Source organism: Colletotrichum higginsianum, chromosome 6 (genome assembly GCF_001672515.1).
Source record: "Colletotrichum higginsianum IMI 349063 chromosome 6, whole genome shotgun sequence".
NCBI classification, from domain to species: domain Eukaryota; kingdom Fungi; phylum Ascomycota; class Sordariomycetes; order Glomerellales; family Glomerellaceae; genus Colletotrichum; species Colletotrichum higginsianum.
In genome coordinates this window covers 4,392,067-4,413,402 of record NC_030959.1, presented here as the reverse complement: position 1 = coordinate 4,413,402, position 21,336 = coordinate 4,392,067, and the positions used below count along the sequence as shown (strand labels likewise).

Below are 21,336 nucleotides of genomic sequence, written 5' to 3'. Positions count from 1 at the left end.
ATGTTACTACTGGGGTAGGGTGGGATCGTTGCATTTTGTAGCCCAACAGCTCAAGTTTCACTAGGTGTACAGTTTGCACAGAACGTACAACCTTTTCAATAAGTACTTCATGCGACGTATATGTTCATCTGCTTGGAACTGACAGCCACAACCCCCTAAAACTAGAGTAAATGAGCCCGGGTCGGGCAGCACGGCGCGCCAGAGAGGGGCTACTGCCTACATACATGAATGGATACACATATTCTTAGTAAGACGAACAAATGCCTTCATATATATATATAATAATAATGATGCACTAGACTCTTCTGTTTGCGTCAATGTACTAGCGGTGCGGGTTTCTCATAAGAGTCCTGTATCGCAAGGACTCTATACGTGGCCTACGCCTCCGGCTCCGGCCCGCTTGGTCATCACTAGCAGATCAGCGCCGTATCGCCCGGCTCGCGGGCGGAGTTCGGGCCGGAATGGACCATGTCCAAATGCGGCTGCTTCCTGAGTGACGGGGTGACGGCGCCGGCATCGTTAGTGTTGGGCGGGGCCTGCTGGCTGCTCAGCCCCACCGTCTTGATTTCCAGCACAAAGGATTTGCCGGTCTCCAGTACGTAGCGGATGGCATCGGACACGGCCGGTTCGACCTCGGCCGGGTGATCGACATGCTTGCCCTCGATGCCGGCCAAGGCTTTGGCGATGCCGACGAAATCGGGCTGGGGGTCACGGATGGTGAGATAGCCGGGGTCCATAGTGCGCGGCGTCCAGTCGTAGCCCAGCGCCTCGCCATAGACCTGGACGATACTCCCGAGTCCCACCTGCAGGGTGTGGTATTCGGTGTTGTTGGTGATGATGTAGAGGATACCCAGATTGCGGTGCGCCGCCGTCCACCAGGCCTGCGGATAGAACAGCGAGGAGCCGTCGCCGGTGACGGCCACGACTAGTTTGGTGCCGATCCCCTGCACCCCTCGCTTTTCCTCCTTGATGCCGAGGGTGGCGCCGAACGACCAGCCGAGCGAGCCGCCACCGACGCAATAGTAGCTGGTCGGTTCGGCGTAGGGCAGCAGATACTGGAAGGGGGAGGGATCAGAAATGGCCTCGTGGATATAAACGAAATCGCGCTGAAGCTGATGCTGCTCGATCTGCCGGCGCAGTGCGTCTGCGATCACCACCGCCCACACATTGTCCTGGGTCATCGCCAGGTCCAGATAACGCCCCCACTGCTTCTTCCGATCGTCCGCCAGCGTGGCCAATGTGTCGTTGCGCTGTTTGGCGACCAATGGGGCGATCACCTCCTTCACCAGGGCGGTGATCTGCGGCAGGGCGACCTTGACGTCGGCGAACAGGGCGGCGTCGCCGTAATAGTTCTTGCCGATGTCCCAGATGCAGTTGCTAAGATAGAGCTTGCTGACCGAGTCGGGGATCAGCGGGCCGTCGGACGGTTTGTAGACCAGCACCTGCGCCTGGTTGGAGAAGCCGCACAGGAAGGCGACATCGTGCCCTTCGAATGCCGACTGCATGCCGGCCTGGTTGTTGGGCAGCTCGCCCTGCCAATGGGAATCGTCATTGGGATAATTGGCGACGGCGCTCAAGGTCTGCTGCAGGACCGGCGCGCCGATGGCGTCAGCGAGATCGCGAAGTTCCGCCCAGGCACCGGCCAACCCGACGGCGTCGCCGGCGACGATGATGGGATTCTTCGCCGCCGCCAACCGGCCGGCGAGGTCGCGCACGCTTTCCGGATCGGGTCCGAAATGGGGTGAAATCCGGGTGATGCCCTTGAGGTAATCGCCCTCGGGAATCCGGCGCATGGTGAACTCCCACGGCATGGAGAGGAACACGGCCCCGTTTGGCGGCGCCATCGCCTCCTTGAAGGCGCGCTGCAGCACCAGCTTCATATCGTCCTCGGACTTCATCTCGTGCGCCCATTTGCAGTAGTTGCGGGCGAGAGTGACGGTGTCGGACGACAGCAAAGGCTCCTGCACCACCAGCGCGTTCTGCTGCTGCGCACAGAGGATGACCAGCGGGAACTGCGAGCGCGACGCGTTGAACAGGTTGGTGATGGCGTGGGCGATGCCAGGGGTGACGTGGACGATCAGGACGGCCGGCTTGCCGGTCATGCGGGCCGAGCCCATGGCCGCGCCCATGGCGATGTTTTCGTGAAGGCATTGGACATATTCGACGCCGTTCTCGGGATAGGAGGTTCCATCAATCCAGGGGATTTCATTGACCCCGGGAACGCCGAAGATTCGCGTGATTCCCAGATCGCGGCAGACATCGAAAAGATAGTCGCGCGCCCAACGGTGGGGCGGACCGGGCGGCAGCGTCTCGGCCACGATTCTCTCCATCGCAAGGGACAAAACCTCACGCGGTTAAGATCTCTCAAGGAGAGCCTTTCAAGATAGATACTCGTTCAAAGTTGTTTTTCCCGCTCACTGGTCGCAAAGCAGGGAAACAAAGGTTTAACGATAAAATAGTCAGATGATGGCGTACTTTTCTGGCTTTTCCTGTTATTTTAAATACTGCCTCATGGTAAAGCCCACTACACCCGATGAATATGGGTAGTAGGCCTCCCCCGCTCCTTGATTTTCCCACAGGACTAATGCATTGTATCTCATACCCTATTCTCTCCAACGGATTGCGGTGCAACTGACTACGTGTGGCATAGGATAAGGATGATTGGTTCAATCTCCTATCACGGAGTGAAACACGGAGTGAGACATGACATTGGTAAATAGAACGTAGCAGTAAGGGTAGGAAGATACGCACTTGGCGTGCCAGCGACTCTTGCTATTAGGCGCTCCCGCAGTCTTCCCCATCTCAGCCAGCCACAGCTTGGTCTAGCCCATGTAGCGCGGATTTACAGTATGCATCTCAGCCAGCCACAGCTTGGTCTAGCCTACACACGTAGCGCGGATTTACAGAATGCATCTCAGCCAGCCACAGCTTGGTCTAGCCTACACACATGGCGCGGACTTATAGTATACATCTCAACTAGGCAGAGATATGGAGCGGTGTAGCCCCTCCACAACAGCCAGCCACGTTTCTTCTACCCCAGTTATGAGGAGAACGACAGCCTTACAGGCACCAGGTTGTACCACTCACCGCTTATAGGGCTGTCATAACATACCATGGTCGTTTGCCGAAGCGGGACTAGCAGTCAATAGGGTTGCTTCCGGCACTCACGGACCGTTCCGCGTTGGCCGAAGCTTCGGTCTGGACCGCGCGGGGTCGTGCATGAATTTGGGACTAGAACATGCTGTTCCGAATCAAATAGGCGGGCTGAACTGAGCTATCGCATAGTCCAGAATTCCATGGAATAATATGATTTGTTGACAACAATTGCAGACAACATCGAAGGTGCCAATCAGGGATGGTACCTGAGGCAAACCGCAACATTGACACCAGGCCAATTTGAGGGAGATACAGCACAATATGCTCCGCATCCATCACGCATTACTCGCCAATGAAGCTTTTCAGCTTTCAACACTTGAAGCTGGCGAACTTCAATAACCCAGGGTGGCCGAGCTTTTCGGATCGGAGCTGACCTGTGTCGCAGCTCTTGTCCCGGTGATGGGCATGAACCCCCCACGCCTGAAATTGTAAGATTACGCGCTGATATGTATGAGAAATTGCATAAGGAAATGTAGAGCTTGGCCTTGAGGCTGAGAAAGTGGTCCGATGGCGCAGAGGAGAGAGACAGTCGCAAGTCAGCTGATGGCAGGTCAAGCAAGCTGGAGGGGAAGAAGTCGCCTTAAGGTAGAGCTTGCGGGAGAGCTTATTGGAAGCAGAGGTTGTGTCGTCTCCATGTTAGCGCGGTTTCCGGTATGACACCCCATTTGGAGTCTAGATTGGTCAATGGCGTCTGTCGTGTGATATGGAAGAAGCCTATCCCCCCGTATTGGGCACTGCTACTTTCCACCAGCAGGCGCCTGGAATGGAGCTGGCGGAGGAGGGGGAGGCGGCAGAGAAGCATGTGTGAGAGATGGACGGACATCAAACAACCCAGCCATCAGAGAAGGCGTCGACCTTTATTTAATACGCGTCTCCGCCAGGGAAATGGATCTGAGCATCTTCACTATCCTCTACCTCGATTTTCTCGCCTCCGCCCTGTGGCTACCATCGAACCGTAGGAATCTCTAGCTCTTTTTAAGGCACATTATCCCCCCCTCCTAGGTCGCCCGAAAAAGCCACGATGGGGCCTCCTCTCCTGGACATCAGCTCACCTGTCTCCATTCGCGCGCAGTGGGCGCGGCAGCACGCCATCTACGGCATCAAGGAGGAATGGAACAAGCTCGTCCGACTTGCGCACGGCCGTAGGCCTGATGACGAGAGTTTGGATCTCCCCGAGCTGATCACAGGCGACACCCTGGATGAGGCGCCCCTCAAGACGATCCCGAAGGACGGCACGGCAGGAGGCGATCCGCTTGCCATAAACGTGGGCATCGTCGGCGCGGGCGCTGCCGGCCTCTTCTCTGCCCTGGTGTTGGAGTACCTTAATACGGCGCAAACCAGCGTCAAGTTCACGTATGATATTCTCGAGGCCGACACGACCAACCGCTCGGGCGGGCGGCTGTACACGCACAACTTCAGCCAGCAGCCGCACGACTACTACGATGTCGGGGCCATGCGTTTCCCCAAACACGCCGTCATGGATCGGTATGGGATATGCCCCCTTCTCCTCTCCTCCGCTCTAACATAACGGTCGATCTACAGCACCTTTTCTCTCTTTGCGGACCTTGGCATGGACTTTGGGTCACTCGACCCCAACGGCAACTGGGCGAATGACCCTCCGCTAGGGACCCTGATCCCGTACTACCTGACGAATATCGATCCGACGAGCGGCGTTCCGCAGGAGCCGTGGCGCTTCAACAACGTTAACAATTGGGGATCGTACAGCAGCATCGCCACCGAAGACAAGGATCCGTGGAAGTTTACCGCTGATAAGACCCTCCAAATTGACACGCGGTGAGTCCCCTACGTGTCGCCCACAAGAGTGGCACGGCTTTTCTCTCGCCTACACAGCTCGCAGCTGACCATTCATCTTCGTTCAGCTTGCTTGCGCTGAAGATGTCTCCCGGCGACATCATGACCGCCCTCCTGGAGCCGCTTCGCCAGCAGCTCCGGGACGATATCAAGAACCAGACCAACACGGGATGGCAGACGCTGATGAGCTTCGATAACATGACCATGACCCAATTTCTCTCCAGGTGCGGGCCTCGCCACACACTTTAGCACCGTGACATTGTGTTTTCCTGACAGCGTTCGCAGTCCCTGGCCCGCCAGCCTCCCCCAGCCCACTCTCCCGCCGCCGATGACAGGGGATGTTCCGCTGCCGCCGTACAACTACGACACCATCCAGTGGTTTGAGACGTTCAACGGGTAAGTCCCGCTCCCTGGACGAGCATCAGTCTTTTGCAACCTACATAACATGCCCGGAGAGGGAACCAAGGTCAACTAACCTGTTGCGACCGCAGGGGCACAAACTGGTACGACCAAGCCTTTAGCGAGATCGTCCTCGAGTCCCTGGACTTCGATTTCCCCAAGCCCGGCGACCCTGACACCAAATGGTATTGCATTCTCGGCGGAGCGCAGCAGCTCGCCACCAAGATGGAAGCCAAGATCAACGCGCTCAGCGGCAACCCGAGCAAGGTCGAGTACTCGTCTCAGGTCACGGCACTCGCCCAGGTCGACGCCATGAAGGTCAACGTCGACATCAACGGCGGAGAAAGCAAAAGCGCCGACGGCGGGGAGACGAGGTCCTATAGCTGCGTCTTCAACACGACGGCGCTCGGCTGCCTCGAGCACATGGACACCACAGCGGTCTTGTTCAACTCCGCGACCCGCCAGGCGGTGCGGTCGCTCGGCTACGGCCCGAGCTGCAAGGTGGCGATCAAGTTCACACGCCCGTGGTGGATCCACGACCTCCCGACCGGCACCGCCGTCAAGCGCGGCGGCCTCGGCCACTCGGACCTCAACATCCGCACGTGTGTTTACCCAAGCTACAACATATACGATCCCGATTCGGTGACCGCGGTGCTCCTGTGCACGTACACGTGGCAGCAGGACGCCGAGCGTCTCGGCTCCCTCATGGGCGACGACGAGACCCAGCTCCGGACCCTCCTCATCGCTGACCTGGTGCGCCTGCACGCCCCCTCGAACGCGACGCCCAAGCAGCTGGAGGACCTCCACATCCTCATCCACGGGTCGTACGACTCGCACTTTGCGTGGGACTGGTACAAGGAGCCCAATGCCGCCGGCGCCTTTGCCTTCTTCCGCCCCTTCCAGTTCAGCGAGATGTGGGGCAAGATGATCATCCCAGCCGGCGATGTGGTCGTCATGGGCGAGCACGCGTCGCCGCACCACGCGTGGGTCGTCGGCGCTCTCGAGAGCGCCGTGCACGGCATCGCCGCGTGGTGCAGCATGACGGCGACCCACAACACCGTCCACGCGGCTGCGATGAAGGACGTCCTGGACGTTCTCACGAGCACCGACCCGAACAACCCGTACGTCGGGCTGCCGCCGTATATGGACTTGAACATGGAGCTGTGGCACGGCTGCCTCGGCGCGGCCGTACGCCAGGGCATGCTGGAGGACCGCCAAGAGCCGCTGGGCCGCCTGACGCTGAATGACAGGGCCGGGACGGAAAAGCAGAGGGCTGCGGCCTTACTGACCAAGCTGGGCATCAAGGGGGATTTTGCCAAGGCATAGGGGCATACTAGGATGATCCGGTACACATAATGAACTGCCCCCTAAAAATTGTAGACCTTTGAATAGCTGCATGGTTTAGCTTTATTTTTAAACAGTTTTCTGCGCGCACGTACCACCTCGAATCGACTCTTTTCCCAAATCTTGAAGGGTTGATTTGAACCTGATAGATAGGTCGCCGTCAAGTCCACCTAGAAACCCAACTCGACGAAGAGCGGCTAAAGTTCTAACATTAGCTTTTTCTCCCTCAAACGCTTAACTGGCTCCGCGTAGAACAACTGGGAGATGGCTTTGTTGATAAGTCGACTCAGTCGAGCTTGTCGCGTTGCCGCCTGGCTGGCTTGAGTTGTTGTACTAGTGACGGTGGCTCCAAGTCTCTAGGAGTCCGGAGCAACCAGCTGGCAGCGGCTTAGAGCAACAAGTCGGTAGCGATTCAGTTTAATGAGCCGAGAGTAGTTTACTTAAGTAGATCCGGGCTTTAAGGCTTTTTAACCTACTCCTCTAAAGACAATATCTACCTCAGGCTATAATTAGTATTCCTAGTAAAACTTTAGTAATAGCTGTACTCTAGTAGGAGAATATTATTAGATTAGTAAGGGTAACTATAATAGGTTAATTGTGCGTATATTGAGTGTAATCTGGATATAACTATTCTTGTATACTGCAGCTGTACTCTACTGCCTAACTAGGCCTTTAGTAGCCCCTTTCCTAGGCGCCTAAGGCTACTATAAAGCCTACTACTTAGGACGAAGCCTGCAGTAGGCCCTTTGTTGCTGCCGAGCGGCCAGTTATGCTGGCCGATAAGTCCTATCTCCGACGCCCTCCGTGGCGCCCTTTGTGTGCGTTACCCTCCAATTCAACATAATCTACTGCTGTACTTTCTTGCACAATAGGTTACAATGCCTAATTTTCCAAAGCGATGTGGGTAAGAAATCTATTGATAGGCTCCTCGTACAGCTATCCAGGAAGGATACGGGAGGGCAAGGATTTGATTTACGAGACAATTTCCTGTAAACGAAACTCTCGTTTCGGGACCGAGGGGTAAACGAGGAGCTCGGCTTACCAGGCTTGTTTAATATACACTAACGTCGGGCACCCACTTTTCGCCCACCCCCCCATTTCGCCCACCCATAAATGAGGCTATCCCCATCATAACCACCAAGTTCAATTAACTATTGACTTCGTCTAGATGCCACCACAATACAGCTTTCAGCTTCACTAGGTAAATCAGACTCGCTGGATTCATCCGTGATACCCTCTTTTTCGCCAGCCTCAATTTGAGCCTTCTGGATGTCCTTGATATTGGCGAACTTGGTGTTTGGGTCGATCTGGACTGTCCTTCTTTTCCTTGCTGCATTATTGGTGACTTGGGCCTGCAGGAGCTCAAGATTATGCTGGGCAGTTGCCAGCTTATAGGACTGCTCGCTGAAGCCTTTTTTCACCTTTATGAAAAGGAGGCGTTGAGTACTAGCATCATTATCCAGCTCTGTGAATAGCTTCAACTGGCCAGCCAGATCCTTCATCTTCCTTGGCGTCGACCATGCCACTGCAGACGATACAGAAGCCCATCCTTCAGCTCCCCTGCCTTCCTTGACTTCCTCCTTGCCTCCAGACTGCCCTTTGCAGGTCTGATGAGATGATGCTGATGGTGTTGGTGTTGATGGGAGCAGCAGACGACTCATAAGGGGCTTTGCCATAGAAACAGGCCATAGTCCAGTCCATTTCCACCCACTTTTAATGTTCTGGATCGTCATCCCTGCCAGGGCAGCCTTATAATAACAGCCTAGGAAGTTCCTCTTGCCTACAACAGTAGAGTCATTCCAATGACTAAGGTATCCAAGCTCCTTCCTATAGGCTGCCTTTAATGGGCCAAAGACTGACTGATCAAGTGGCTGGAGGACATGGGAGGTATGTGGTGGTAAGAACAATAGATGGATGTTGTTTATATAGCAGAGCCACATAAAGTCCGTCGTTGTATGGCTCCCATGCCCATCCAAGACCAGCAGTCTAACCTCCTCCTTGCCCTGAGGGACAGTCTGAGGGATGAAGACCTTCTGCAGCCATTCAACTGCAGTGGCATCTGTTGTCCATCCATTCTCTGTTGCTGTAAACTGCCAGCCTTCATAAGGGCCAAGATCCAAAGGAAACCACTGCTGCTGGACTGTTATACCCTTATATATAATGAGGGGATGCAGTCTGTGGCCCAGGGCAGAGATGCATTCAATAATAGATACCCATGCCCTTGATCCAGGCTGTTTCTTGCGAACAGACTTCGTCTCAGACATGCCCAGCACCAGCCCATTAGATCCTTGCCCCTCAAGGATACCAGTCTCATCCATGTTGTATCTGTTGGCTGGTTTAATGCTGATGATCTCTGGCATGGCGAGATGCTTGAACCAGTCCCTGATGACCTCAGTAGATGCCCCATTAACACGTCTAGAATCGATAGGGCGACTTCTCTGGACCTTGACTGAAGGATTCCTATTCAGAAAGGCTGTTATCCAACCTTTCCCTATAGGCTCTGTATCCCCCATAGCATGGAGGATCCTCTCTGCGAATAGCTTCACTTGCAGATGGGTTGGAGCAACACCAAGGGCATGCTGAATGCGAATCCATTCAGCCAACTTAGCCTCCTGACCTATAGAGAGTCTCTGATGGTCAGCAAAGGCAAGTTGCCTTGGTTGGCAGCCCTTGATGCGACTGCGAAGTGTTGAACGTGGCACACCCCATTCGATTGATGCTTTCCGGAGGGACTGCCCATTGGCGACTGCTTCCAAGGCCTGATTGACCTCATACTCGGTATATGCGCTCATAAGGGCAAGAAAAAGGTATGCTGAAAAAATGAAGCCATTCGGATAAAAACTGTAAATGTTGTGATGGTTAGAAAAAGGAGGAGGTTGGAGGTTAGGTGTGCTGATGAGGGATTTATGGGTGGGCGAAATGGGGGGGTGGGCGAAAAGTGGGTGCCCGACGTTATTACCGGAGTCGAATTAAGTTCCTGGGAGGTATCTGCAATATATGCGTGTTTATAAACTAACTAGTAGTGGAAAGCATTACAAATACTACGTTATTCCAACGGGCGTACATTCGGACAAAGAATACGTGAAGGTGCTTCGATATTTATTTTGAGTCTGTTAGTTCTTCCTGCTGCATGTTTATCACTTTATTACTTGAGTGCTTCCTTGTACAAATGAGTATATCCCCATGCTTTATGCTCGCGACCGCATGTTCTCACCGATTTGACTAACGTCGTCTTACTTTGCGATCGTTACTATGCAACCCTCGCGCCGGCGAGATGGAGTCATGTCATTCAGACATCCGATATCCCACCACAATAGTGGGCCCATGGTTGCTGCTCCAACCCAGGGTTTTGCATCAAGATTTCCTGGAAAGTCTGTCACAACCGAGCAGTTTGAAGGGTTCCGTGCGAAGCGGCGGGGTGCCAATGAACGGTGACGAACAGAAGCATGTTGGCGGACTGACAGGTTGGCAGGCTCTTGATTTGGAGATGGCCTGACGATTGCTTCATTGACAGCCGAAAAGATGCTCTCAGGTGACGACGCTCAATGCCGTCGGGAAAAACTTGCATGTGATCGGAACGAGACGCTAGTCTAATCTAGGGAACATAGGAAACTGTCACAAGTAAGCTATCCATGTAGATGGGTTGTCGCCCTAAGGTCTCCGAGGAAGTCGAACTGAACCCCTCCATCAGTATCAGATATTGTAGTTGATATAACCTTACTAAGAAGTACTTTCGCCCACAATTTCGCCCCTTCCTTCCGAACCGACAAATTTTAGATAGTTCGGACTTCTTAGCAGCTAAGCAATCTTATAGCAAACGAGGTTCTCTTCTATTTAGTGGCTTAGTTGCTACCTTGCCTACTTGCAGACAATCTTTGCCCCTAATGACAATCTCTTGCGTTCTTCTACACTTCTACAACTTTTTCTAAATGCAGGACACCCCTTAAACCGCCTCAATAGGTTGGAATCAACGTACTGCTAGTTCTTTAAACCTCAGTCGCGCATTGAGGCCCTTAACCCCACCTCCAACGCTGCTATCAACCCTAAATGTGTCACGAGGCGGACGTTTCCTGTGTAGAAATTGAATCAACTTCATTCAACTCAGTGCAGTCATTATCAGTTGGAGTCTCTATTCCAGAGGTTTTATTAGTAAAACTAAATACAAACAAACCCTACTTCTAGATGCTTTTTAAAGCTCTACGTGACCCTAGCCAACGTCTGCCACTGTGCTCTGTTAAGTCTGTCTTTTAGAAACTAGCAGAAGGCCATAAAACATCAGTGGCAAGCACATGCAAAAACCTAGTGTGTTAGAATTTAGGTGTCTCTTCAGACCCAGCTGGAGATTGCAAGTTGTGGCTGTTGTACAAACTAAAAACTTACTTTAGAAGACACTTTGTAGGGATGCAAAGGAACAGAAGAGCACTAGGTGGATGCTGACAGCCTTTGTACTCATCATTATTAAGAGAGGGGTATCATTCAAGAAAGTATTCTGCTAAACTGAGAGATAGAGTCACCTACAACAACCACGTCACCCCATGGCAGAAATCTTGAACATGAGGCGGTAACGCTTAGAATACTAATCAATATTTAACAGTCTAATGATATCTTGGACAGACTTACTGCATTCCTTCCCTCCTGTGTTGCTGAAGTATTGTCCTCTTGAAATACATTCAACTGCGAACCTCGTCTCAGTGGTTTCCGCGACAATTCTCCCAGTCATTCCTGCAACGCGCAGTCTATGGGAGCATACCAAGAATAGAATTCTAGCTTCATCTACAGAGCGAAGATTTCTTTGCTAACCATTGCAAACACGCCTTCATTTCAAGGCAACTTCTTCCGCCCGTCTTCACCACAAGCAAGGTGCTCAATGCTCCATATCCAGTAATCGAACAGAAGATCACGTCACCTCGTCTCTTCATCACTTTGTCATGGACGAGCCTCAGAAGGAAATGACAGAGAAGAAGGTTGCGCCGCCCACTAACCAACGCCAGAACGACGGCACTGTCCTCCCCGATATACCTGTCGATGCCCTCAAAGAACCATTCCCGGTGAGGGTGCCACTGTCCTTGAGGTAGTAGCCTGGCTCCGACGCCTCTTCTTATACCGTGGCCTCGCCATCAACGAGTCGGCCCCCTTCTACTGTCCCTGGGATGGCACCGAGCTCCGCCACGTCGTCACCTAGAAGCCAGAAGACGTCAGGAAGTTCCTCCTGTACCACAGACTGGACACCTTCACCGTTGAAGGAATTCTCCGCCCAATGGACATTTGCGTCAAGGTACGCGCGGGTCTGGTATCCACGTTGTCTGTTGTTCTGCGCGCTCCTGGTTGCTAACTCTGCGGCTTCTGCTGCTGCTAGGACTACGTCGCCCGCAAACGGTGTGCCCTCGAGAACGGCCACCCATGGCCCCTGCCGGATCCGACCCGATTACTTTCCCCAGCCACTGCGCCCGAGTCGAGCAAGCCTTCTTCCGCGGCTTGGAGTATCGTTGGCCTCTGCATCGTCTGCGTCATCGTCGCCAACGCGGTTTTCTGTCTGGTCCACACGAGTGGTCGCGGATCCTGGTGCTTGCCGACCTAGGCAGTCGAGTGAGGGCTGGCTTGGCATGTGGCTACATAATTACAGCATGAATTGCTCGGAGGAGTCTCTTCAAAATGGCCTTAGGGGCAGACGCCATAGGAGCATAGACCTGGACGGAATGTTTCTTGCAGTCATCCATGAGGAGTGGAGAGTAGTTTCTACCCAAGGGCCAGAAACCAGAAGTACACAATCAAGACAAGCAAATTGGAATTCGCCGCAGTGCAGCATGGTGTGGTTCTTCTTGTAAAATGTTCGCACAAGGGCATGTTTATCTAAGGCCTTAGACATACAAGTAACATTCCAGCCACCGTTGTGATTTCAAGTACGGCTCCCTCATCCTTGTAGTCAGCCTCGACGTGATAGAATATTGTAACTTGAGTACATTTAATACCAATATTGGTAACATCTGCAGCGCCTCTAAGCCATTCCTCCTTTGTATTGCCATGACAATGAAACAGAACGGGAAAACTGAATGACCAGCCAGCACAAAAGCCGTCTGTTATTACATTGCCACAAAAGATGTTGATAGCGTCCTCCACTTGGTCTGATGGCCTCAACGGCACCTTTCAAGAAGGAGAAGAACCGTCAAGGTTAAAACGCGGGGTAGACACGTCAAGTGGCAAAAACCTTACTCCTACAACCTTTTGCTATGTAGTAAGGTCCACAGACAACCTTGCCCATGGCTAGAAGAGCAATGCGCCGCCGGGCAAAGATGAGGGTCGCCATTATCAGCCAAATCTGCAGACATAATAGCCACTATGCCGTTTCGAGGTGCTAATAATGTGCCAGGATCCGCAGCACCCGCCTTGTCCTTCAGGACTACTGCAGCTTGTGCTTCCCTGAGCAAATGTTGCATGGCGGCCCTGGCAGGAATTCGCGTCGGGTCTACTCTCGATCGACCTTGACCTAGATCTCGACCTCGGCGGAAATGACGGCATGCCCACCGCACCGAATGCCTGTCTCTATCGCCCCTGGTCACGGCCAGCATGGCGGCAGCACGATACTCGCGGCAGTCGGCTGGGCAGTTGGTCTACAGCAGTGCTGTTAATCTGACTGTGGTAGTATCCTATCGAACACAGACTTGCCCCATTCTCGCCAAGAGCGGGATAACAATAATGGACTTTATTGCCTTGACAACGTACAAAAAATCGACAATCAACGATTCAGAAACCGCTCGTTCTTGAGTTCAAATAAGAGCAATGAGGAGGAGGAGGATGATGATGTGGTTTTACGCCGGGGCATCCTTTTTTCGACAAAGGGCACCTGCCCCAATTCGTCTGGTTTAACCTGATTCTGCATACGAAGTGGTCTGGTTGGTGGAAATAGAGCTGCAGGGTACAGAGAACCTTGTTTATTAGACTAGAGGGGGGATGTTGTACTTGTTAGTTGTCATTGCGATACCTCTGGTCAGTCGGAGCCTCCGAGGGATAGAGTTAGTAGGGGCTCTTAAGGGTATTACTAGTGAAAGGTTTTTACTAAGGTTGCTACTATGATAAAAGCAACCTTGATTGAAGGTTAATTAGGTCAGGTAGGGCTAGAAGCTTTAGATAGCAGAGGGGGTGAGGTAGGTTGACGACGCGCGGCCCAAGGCTTTATGCCGATACCTACCTGGGCAAGCCCTGTTGGAGCTCAGCTGCAGCACTAGGTCCGTATGTTAAGACTAAGGTCACGACTCCCCAGAGGGGGTGCTTGCTGTTGGATTCAAAAACCAGCTCTTTAAAAAAAAGAGGATAATACTAGAGGTACACCCTTACGTCATCCGGGCCTGCTGTCGATACTCGATGGAATCCATACCGAGGGCAAGGCATGGCCAGTGTATAAGGTCTCAACTCGGCATGATGGAAACAGATTGAATTTTATCCCACACAAGGGTGTTTCAATGCTTCTCGTCGCCAAGCCTTGTTTAGGCCTTTTTTGTGTGCATGCAAGAAGTATAAAACAAAAAGTCTTGCGTAGGTTTTTTCCTGCTCGTTGGGGAGACTGGGGAAGTGCAGCTACAGACTGCACTCAACTGAGCACCAGTAATATGTCTCACTACCAACTCACGCGAGTACTCCGCTTGCTTTAGAGACGCATCGCTAGTCTAATCTGACAAGGGTGGGGCCAGTCAGCCCAGCCTTGAGCGATTACCTGACCTGTGCATGCATACAAAACTTATCATATCCTAGAATACTTTCGTCGATGTTTCGGAAATGCACTTAACATCTCTAATCTTGCAGCCCCTCACTCGCTGCTTTGTACCAGTGTAGCAGTCTTGTAGATGGTCTATTGCTATTACTTTGGACAGGAATATGTATATAATAGCCTAATGGGTCCTAAGAATAACAGCGTCAGTTTTGTTTTTTAACAGACTCTCGCTACCTATTTTCACTTACATCCTACCTAAGTGTTCGATTTCAATACTACACATTACCCCTCTAGCCATATAGCTTTTCAACTCCTTTTATCCTTAGGACGCTGCGCTGTCCCTCCTACGCAGGAATGCATATCTCATCATTCAATATGCTTTACCTTTCAGCTGTCATTCTAATTACCTGGTGTCCTTATCTAGCAGTTGCATGTAGAACTAATAGGGTAAGTAGTATTTCCTCTATATGTTACGTATCTCTAATTCTTAACTTACCTTTAGGAATGTGAATTAACTTCGCGTCCCTTTATATACTGCGTGCTTTGCCCTGGCAGTACTAGCTTTTGTGGGGATTCAGCAGAATGTAAACATACACCTGGCTGTTGGTGCGACTAGTAAAGAGTATTAGTCTAGGCTTAGGCTACTAGAACTAACGCAAAGCCAGCGCTTTGCCATTGATGCCCTGAACCAATCCTCTCATATTTTCATCGTTGCAATGCTGGGGTTAGGGACACCCCCTGGCCCTGAATCGCGCAGCCGTTGACATGCAGGATGTAGAGGCACCCGGCCCGATTGTGTCGTGCTGGACCCGGCCTACCGGGGCAGATGCTTCTACGTCGGCGTCATTACCTACACCGGCGCCATCCGGCGCAACGGCTTCATCGGATGCAACCAGACAAAATCGACGTCCAGCTCATTTGGCTCATTTGGCTCATTTGGCTCATCCGACGACAGGTCCGCCGCCTCAAGCCTTGCGAGCTCAGGCTCGCTCGGCGCCGTCGTGTATATCCTATCAATGCTGGGTTTGGCGGCTTGATGGCGAACAGGTAGTGAAGGTGCAGTTGATAAAGATATTTTTGATCGAAGGGCAGTCGCCGAGTCTAGCCCACCCACTTTCGGCATGGTTTCGATCTCTGGCGAGTTGCTTAATGAGAGTCAAACAATAAACAATATCAGACTTACGCCCCATTATGTCGTACGGACGCTCTCTATGGACATAATAATGTGGTTGTTAGGGAGAAGGGCTATTCTAGCATCCCATGCAGTCTTCCCGTCCCAGCCAAGTCGTGTGCCCCTCGAGCTGTTTTCTCGACCCAGCCCCAATGTGACTGGAATAGCCACTCTATGATCCGGGGAGTGTAAATCTCGGAACTGAAGTCAAGTCGGTCAGCTCGCTCGCTGCCTATGGCAAAAGATCTGAAAACAGAGGCCATCGCCAAACCAGGATCAAATTGTCAACCATACAAGGATGCAACTGCCCCATCATCAAGCCCATCCAGTTAACGCTCTTTGCAGCTCTACTGTCTCCCCCTATATGTATCTCGATATCACATCTGCCTTCCGTCTCACACCTCGGCCCAATATCTCACCTACTTCAGCTAACCTCCGCGATCATATCCCTAAGGCTGGCTTTCAAATGTGAGTAACTGTTGCTGACTTCAGTGGGGTTCGAAAACCTGCTATGCTACCCCCGACGCCATGATTTGCGACTTTTGCTGAGGTAGTGTCCTCAGGCCTGGAATAACCTGGGACTACTACCACCAAGATCCGACCAAGTTTGAGGTGTTGGTGGAGTTGAAATGTGTCTTTTGCGTGAGGCTCGCCGAGAAACTTGGTACGATACAGGCGTAGTTCGACCACAAAAGGGAGACCAAGTCGTGGTACCACTGGAACATGCGCCAGGCTCCCCAGATCAGAGAGACGAAGAGCATGTAGACCTGAGCGCCGTCCTTGGCAAAGACGAGATCGGCGCAGGGACAAGTGAGGGGCCATTGTAGGCGAAGATGAGACACTGGATGGACGACTGCGTTAACAACCACCTGAAATGCGTCAGAGGCCACGGGAGCCGGGACTTTGTACCAACCCGCATCCTCGACGTCGGGTCCGGGGACGGCTCATGGCCGCCGGCGTACATCCGGATCGTCGAAACTAAGAAAGAACCCATCCTTGCAATCTACCTTAGTCTGAGCCACTGCTGGGGCAGCAACTCCTTTGTGTAGCTTACCGAGACGAATGTAGCCTGATGACACGGGCTGCGACATCCCCTGGCAGGCCATCTGCACCAACGCCAACTTTACACAGACCATCCACACCTTTCAGCGTCTAGGTGTGCGGTTCATCTGGATCGATTCAACGTGCATTATTCAGGGCTGGGGGGAAATCGGAACGCCCGAACTCGACTGGAATAAGCAGGCTCTGCCTATGCACAACTTGAATCGCAACTTCCACTGCAACATCGCGGCGGCCGAACTGAAGGGCTATACTGGTGTTCTCTTCTGTGAGCAAACTTCTAGTGTACTGCCTATTCAGTATGCTGCACGCCGGCCATCGACGACCTTTGCCGTCAAAGTGTGGCGATGCTGGCATAGAAGCGAAAATTCAAAAGAGGGCCAACGGCATCTTTCTATGGGTCGTTCTTGTGGTATAGCTGCTCAACAAGGCTTACAACGAAGGCCGGGCCGAAGCAATGCGGATGACTTTGGAGGAAGTCCCGGCCGATCTTGACGAAATTTTCTCTACGATTCTAAGCAAGGATATCTCAGATGCAGCTGAGACAGTTTGCATGTTGCAATGGGTGCTTCTCAGCCTGCGTCCACTTACGTCTCAAGAGTTCTTTACAGCTGTAGTAGGTACAGCTGCTCCTACAAGCAATCTAATAATCCAGCGCCGGATTACCACCTCATCAAAGGGCCTCATTGAGATACGGAAAGGAGAGTCCGATTCTGTCCAGTTTATCCATCTGTCGGTTAGGGACTTCCTGTTTCGATATAAGAGGCTACAAATATTGGACGCGACGCTAGGACCCGAGCCTCTTGCAACTATCCACGGCCGACTCTAGGCTCGATGTTGGTCCAGTATCGAGGAGGCAGCCACAAGTCAGCAGAACATGCTAGAGTCTCGCAACGAGGACCCGTCTTTACTTTATGCAGCAAGACACATTCTTCACCATGCAGAAAGTGCATTTCCAAATGACGCAACGATAAGAAGGGGGAACAACTGGCGGGAGCGCGACGAAATCCCTTCTGACGCTTCCTGGAAAACGCGCATCCAACATTGGCTACGAGAGATGGATCGCTGGTTTCCGTCGTGGAAACTCTGTCACAGGAATACCCTCGTATATCAGAGCTCCGTAAATCAGTCCCCTTACGTGCCATTTCACGTGGTCAAACGTATATAACTAGACTACATTTCATTCTCTTCACATTATCACATTATATAGAACAAGCATCTTTATCCCCCATTCTCCTATGCCTTACTGTGTGCTCTGACTCGTGACGAACTCTTTGTGGGTACTTGTATTTATTTCGACGATGAATTACGGCAAATATGCAAGACGGAAGCAGGACTTTGCTACATGTTGGCAGAACTTAAGCTGCTGAACCTGTTGAGGGCTCTTCTAGAGGATGGCACCGACATTAATGCATAAGGTGGCAACTATGGAAACGCTCTTCAGGCTGCATTATCAAGAGGCTACAACGAGATTGTCTAGATGCTCCTTAAAAAGGGTGCAGATGTTAATACACAAGGCAGTGTCTATAGAAACGCTCTTTAGGATGCATCATCTCAAGGCCACAATAAGATCGCCTAGATGCTTCTTGACAAGGGTGCAGATATCAACACATGAGGCGGATTATCTAGAGGCCACAACAAAGATCTTTAACGAAATCGCTAAACCTCTGGAGCTAAACATTTTGTATCGTTCCGACCAAAAGACAAACACCTTTAGAGAGCAGGAACCCCAAGTTATGCAGAAGAAGGTATATTGGTCCAACGGCCCAAATGAACGCAAACGGATCGTCAAGGATCCATCAATGACAAACCAAGTCAGGTCTGTTGGATCCTGCACAAGATGTCGGATCCGAAAGATCACATGCACCGCTGATGGTCCATGCGACAAGTGCATCAAAGCCTATCCTAGGAACCCAGAGAGAACACGCATTCGTAGCAATTTTGCTAGCATCGCCTCCGATTTGTCCTCGGCGCGCTGTAAGTTCCCTTGCAACTTGATTAAATATAGGCCTCGAATAGTCCGAGAACAGCGAGCTGACACACGCCAGTCGATGGCCTAGACCAGGAGGATAAGAAGGGAGCAGAAGAGTCACTTCGTTATGCGCAGCCACAGTTCTATAGGAGCACTCACAAGGGCCATGTGATTTTAAAAATAAATAACCTATTTGTATGTAGTTTATAACATAAATTTATATCCTTTAGGCAAAATTGTAAATAAAGAGACTTACTTTCCCTTCTAACTTAGAAGATCTCTCTTAATGCCAAGTAATATCCAACCTTTTTGCGTATCCTATTATCTACCTTATCTTATCGACCTACTCGATTCCTAGTTTTAAAAATGTATTACTTCTGTTTTTATTTCAAGTTACATTATAAGCTAGGTTATTCTTTTTATATTGCTTCAAAAGTAATACTGCTTCCTTGGTGCATCACTTTAGGATACCATTTGCTCTACAGTTCGACCTGCAAACGTCTAAGGCCACAAACAGAAAGCATACTCGGGGTACTTCCTTGGTTCGCCATACACCTGGCTAAACTCATCGCTCAACATCTGAGGCCCATCGAGGTAGCTCTTCTTCGGGTCTTTTACAAAAAGATGCCTCTTCAAGGCGACGTTCCACGCAAAGCTCGAGTGAGCTACCCCGCCGAACTGCGAGGCCCTGAGCATCACTAAATAGTCCACTAGGGCCTGCTGGTCCCAAGCCAGCTTGTCCAGCTTTTCCAAGTCCTTGCCGAGGATATCCTGCTTCTTGATGACGGTGATCCCTTTGGTCGCAGCCTCCGTTTTGAATGTCTCGATATGAGCTGTTTCGCCGGACGCCACGTAGATTAGGGAGAGATTCGCGTTAATGGCTTGCTCCATGTACGCCGTCGTCTGCTTGCCGTAGTCGGACCACGCCCACATTTCCATGGTCGGGCTCCAATTAATCAGGGCATCTCTCTCTACACGAAGATGGGCTCCGAAGTAGGCATTCTCGAGAATGGGACTCTTAGGGGGGCTGGTGTTTTTGGCGGCTGAGACAGCTTCCAGGAGCGTCGACTCAAAGTTGAACTGTTCAGCCATGCGACGCAGGGTTTTCGTCGCAAGCTGTCGGGTATCGGTTCTGAACTTCAATATATCTCCAAAGGACGTAGCAAAGCTGTCGCCGTCGCTGTAAATCGGGAACGACAAATAAGAACGTCCAAGCTCTACGGTAAAGGGGCCTTGTGTTGGCTGTCCGGTAGGTCCCATTTGGGTGTCGACTTGCCCAAGCCACTCGTAGAGCTTTCCTTTCCACTGTTCTGGGTGCGAGATACCGGTATTGGGTACTCCGTTTTCGTCAACCAACGATTCAGGAAATAGCCCCATTGTGAACGTTCTCGGTTGACCGAGGACCTTGAAGGCGGCGTCAGTATTGTTGTATAGGCGCAGTTGCGGACATGAGAGACGTAGTGACTCGACAAAGTGCTCCACGTCAAACATGTAGCCCAGTTCTCGTCTTTCGCCTGTTCGTATGACGTTGATGTCCGAGTCGTCGCGCGCGACGATTCTGGGCATGACTAGTGAACCCCCGGCCAACATTGCGTACCGCACGCAATTGAGCACCGAGTTGCGAATGTTTCCTACGCCGCCAACGGAGTTCTCGCATGTGAAGACCACCTTCATCGCCGTCCTCGTGTCCCACTCCGTGGCCGCGCACACCGACTTTATGGCTTCGGACTCGATCGGGGGAAAGTCAAAGATGTCGTTCGCTGCCGAGGTTGCTTGGATCGACAGGCCATAATCAACCTGCTGGACCCGAGTCTGGATGCCCAAGATCAGGAAGATGACGACTGCCACCGTCACCGCAATGTACCGGGCGAAGCGCCGTGAAGTGTAGAGCACAGAGAACCCCATCTTCGTCGCCGACGAGGGGTAACAAGGGGGAAGAAAGGTTTTATTTAGGCCTCCACGTCTGTCGCCTCCCTTTAAATATATATACATATATACGTGGCATCTAGGAAAGTTTAATCTTAATTTTCGAATGTCGGTGGGATAGGAAGCGAAGGCCCGACTGGGCCAATCAGATCACACAGATATCCACCACCGTCGGAGTAAAGTTCCGTCTAGCCACAGCCATACCACGGCCTTCGTGCTGTGATTCCAGGAAGTCCTGGGTTCTTGCCCTTGCCGCTGCTGCCAACTGCGTGTACAGCACCTGAACTCCATCAAAAGCGAGAGATCCAGGTGCTGCTGCAGAGATGCTGTTCAGCCATGTCATTGTACCCCGTAAGCCGTCGCGGGGGCAGGAGAGAGACGTCAGACGAAGCTTAGCCTAGGATTCCGGTCATAAGGAAGCTAGAACAAACAAGCGCTTTCGCATCTGCAGCTGTAACGCCATCTCAAGGAACGTTTAAAACGGCAGGGGCTTTTTCTAATAGGCATACAAAGTTACTTTTAACTTCTGCATCCAAATCGATAGGGTTCCTTGAATATCCCTCAAGGCCGTTGAAAAGAACAAAGCCTTCTCCCATTTCATGTCCGCGTCCTGGCACCACCGATTTTGTTAACCTCGAGTAAGTTCAACTTTCCGAGCAAGAGAAGGAATATACGGGCATTCTTGGAAAGGGTTGTCGAAGCGCATCATTGCCGCTTGGGAGTACACGGAGAAGAACAGAGGCGATTGAGGCAAAAATCCTTAAAGTGATTTTGAATTGGAGCAGCAAAACT

At 51.8% G+C, this 21,336-nt stretch overlaps 5 protein-coding genes across 5 annotated transcripts; 3 read left to right on the top strand and 2 right to left on the bottom strand.

The window, feature by feature from the left end:
* Positions 1-410: 410 nt before the first annotated feature.
* CH63R_09669 (Thiamine pyrophosphate enzyme) lies at positions 411-2,330 on the bottom strand (the record flags this gene model as incomplete). The annotated part of the gene is made up of 1 exon (XM_018304643.1): positions 411-2,330. One exon carries the CDS (start codon positions 2,328-2,330, stop codon positions 411-413), a length of 1,920 nt encoding a protein of 639 aa, XP_018156666.1.
* A 1,847-nt stretch (positions 2,331-4,177) lies between these two features.
* CH63R_09668 (amine oxidase) lies at positions 4,178-6,693 on the top strand (the record flags this gene model as incomplete). Its single annotated transcript, XM_018304642.1, has 5 exons — positions 4,178-4,641; positions 4,699-4,950; positions 5,037-5,192; positions 5,245-5,364; positions 5,424-6,693. 5 exons carry the CDS (start codon positions 4,178-4,180, stop codon positions 6,691-6,693), a joined length of 2,262 nt encoding a protein of 753 aa, XP_018156665.1.
* Positions 6,694-11,639: 4,946 nt separating this feature from the next.
* Positions 11,640-12,289, top strand: CH63R_09667 (uncharacterized protein; the record flags this gene model as incomplete). The annotated part of the gene is made up of 2 exons (XM_018304641.1): positions 11,640-11,759; positions 12,068-12,289. The coding sequence occupies 2 exons, from the start codon at positions 11,640-11,642 to the stop codon at positions 12,287-12,289; spliced, it is 342 nt and encodes a 113-aa protein (XP_018156664.1).
* Positions 12,290-16,216: 3,927 nt separating this feature from the next.
* On the top strand, positions 16,217-17,475 carry CH63R_09666 (ankyrin repeat domain-containing protein; the record flags this gene model as incomplete). The annotated part of the gene is made up of 3 exons (XM_018304640.1): positions 16,217-16,397; positions 16,744-16,985; positions 17,065-17,475. 3 exons carry the CDS (start codon positions 16,217-16,219, stop codon positions 17,473-17,475), a joined length of 834 nt encoding a protein of 277 aa, XP_018156663.1.
* Positions 17,476-19,119: 1,644 nt separating this feature from the next.
* On the bottom strand, positions 19,120-20,523 carry CH63R_09665 (Alternative oxidase; the record flags this gene model as incomplete). Its single annotated transcript, XM_018304639.1, has 1 exon — positions 19,120-20,523. The coding sequence occupies one exon, from the start codon at positions 20,521-20,523 to the stop codon at positions 19,120-19,122; it is 1,404 nt and encodes a 467-aa protein (XP_018156662.1).
* Positions 20,524-21,336: the final 813 nt, after the last annotated feature.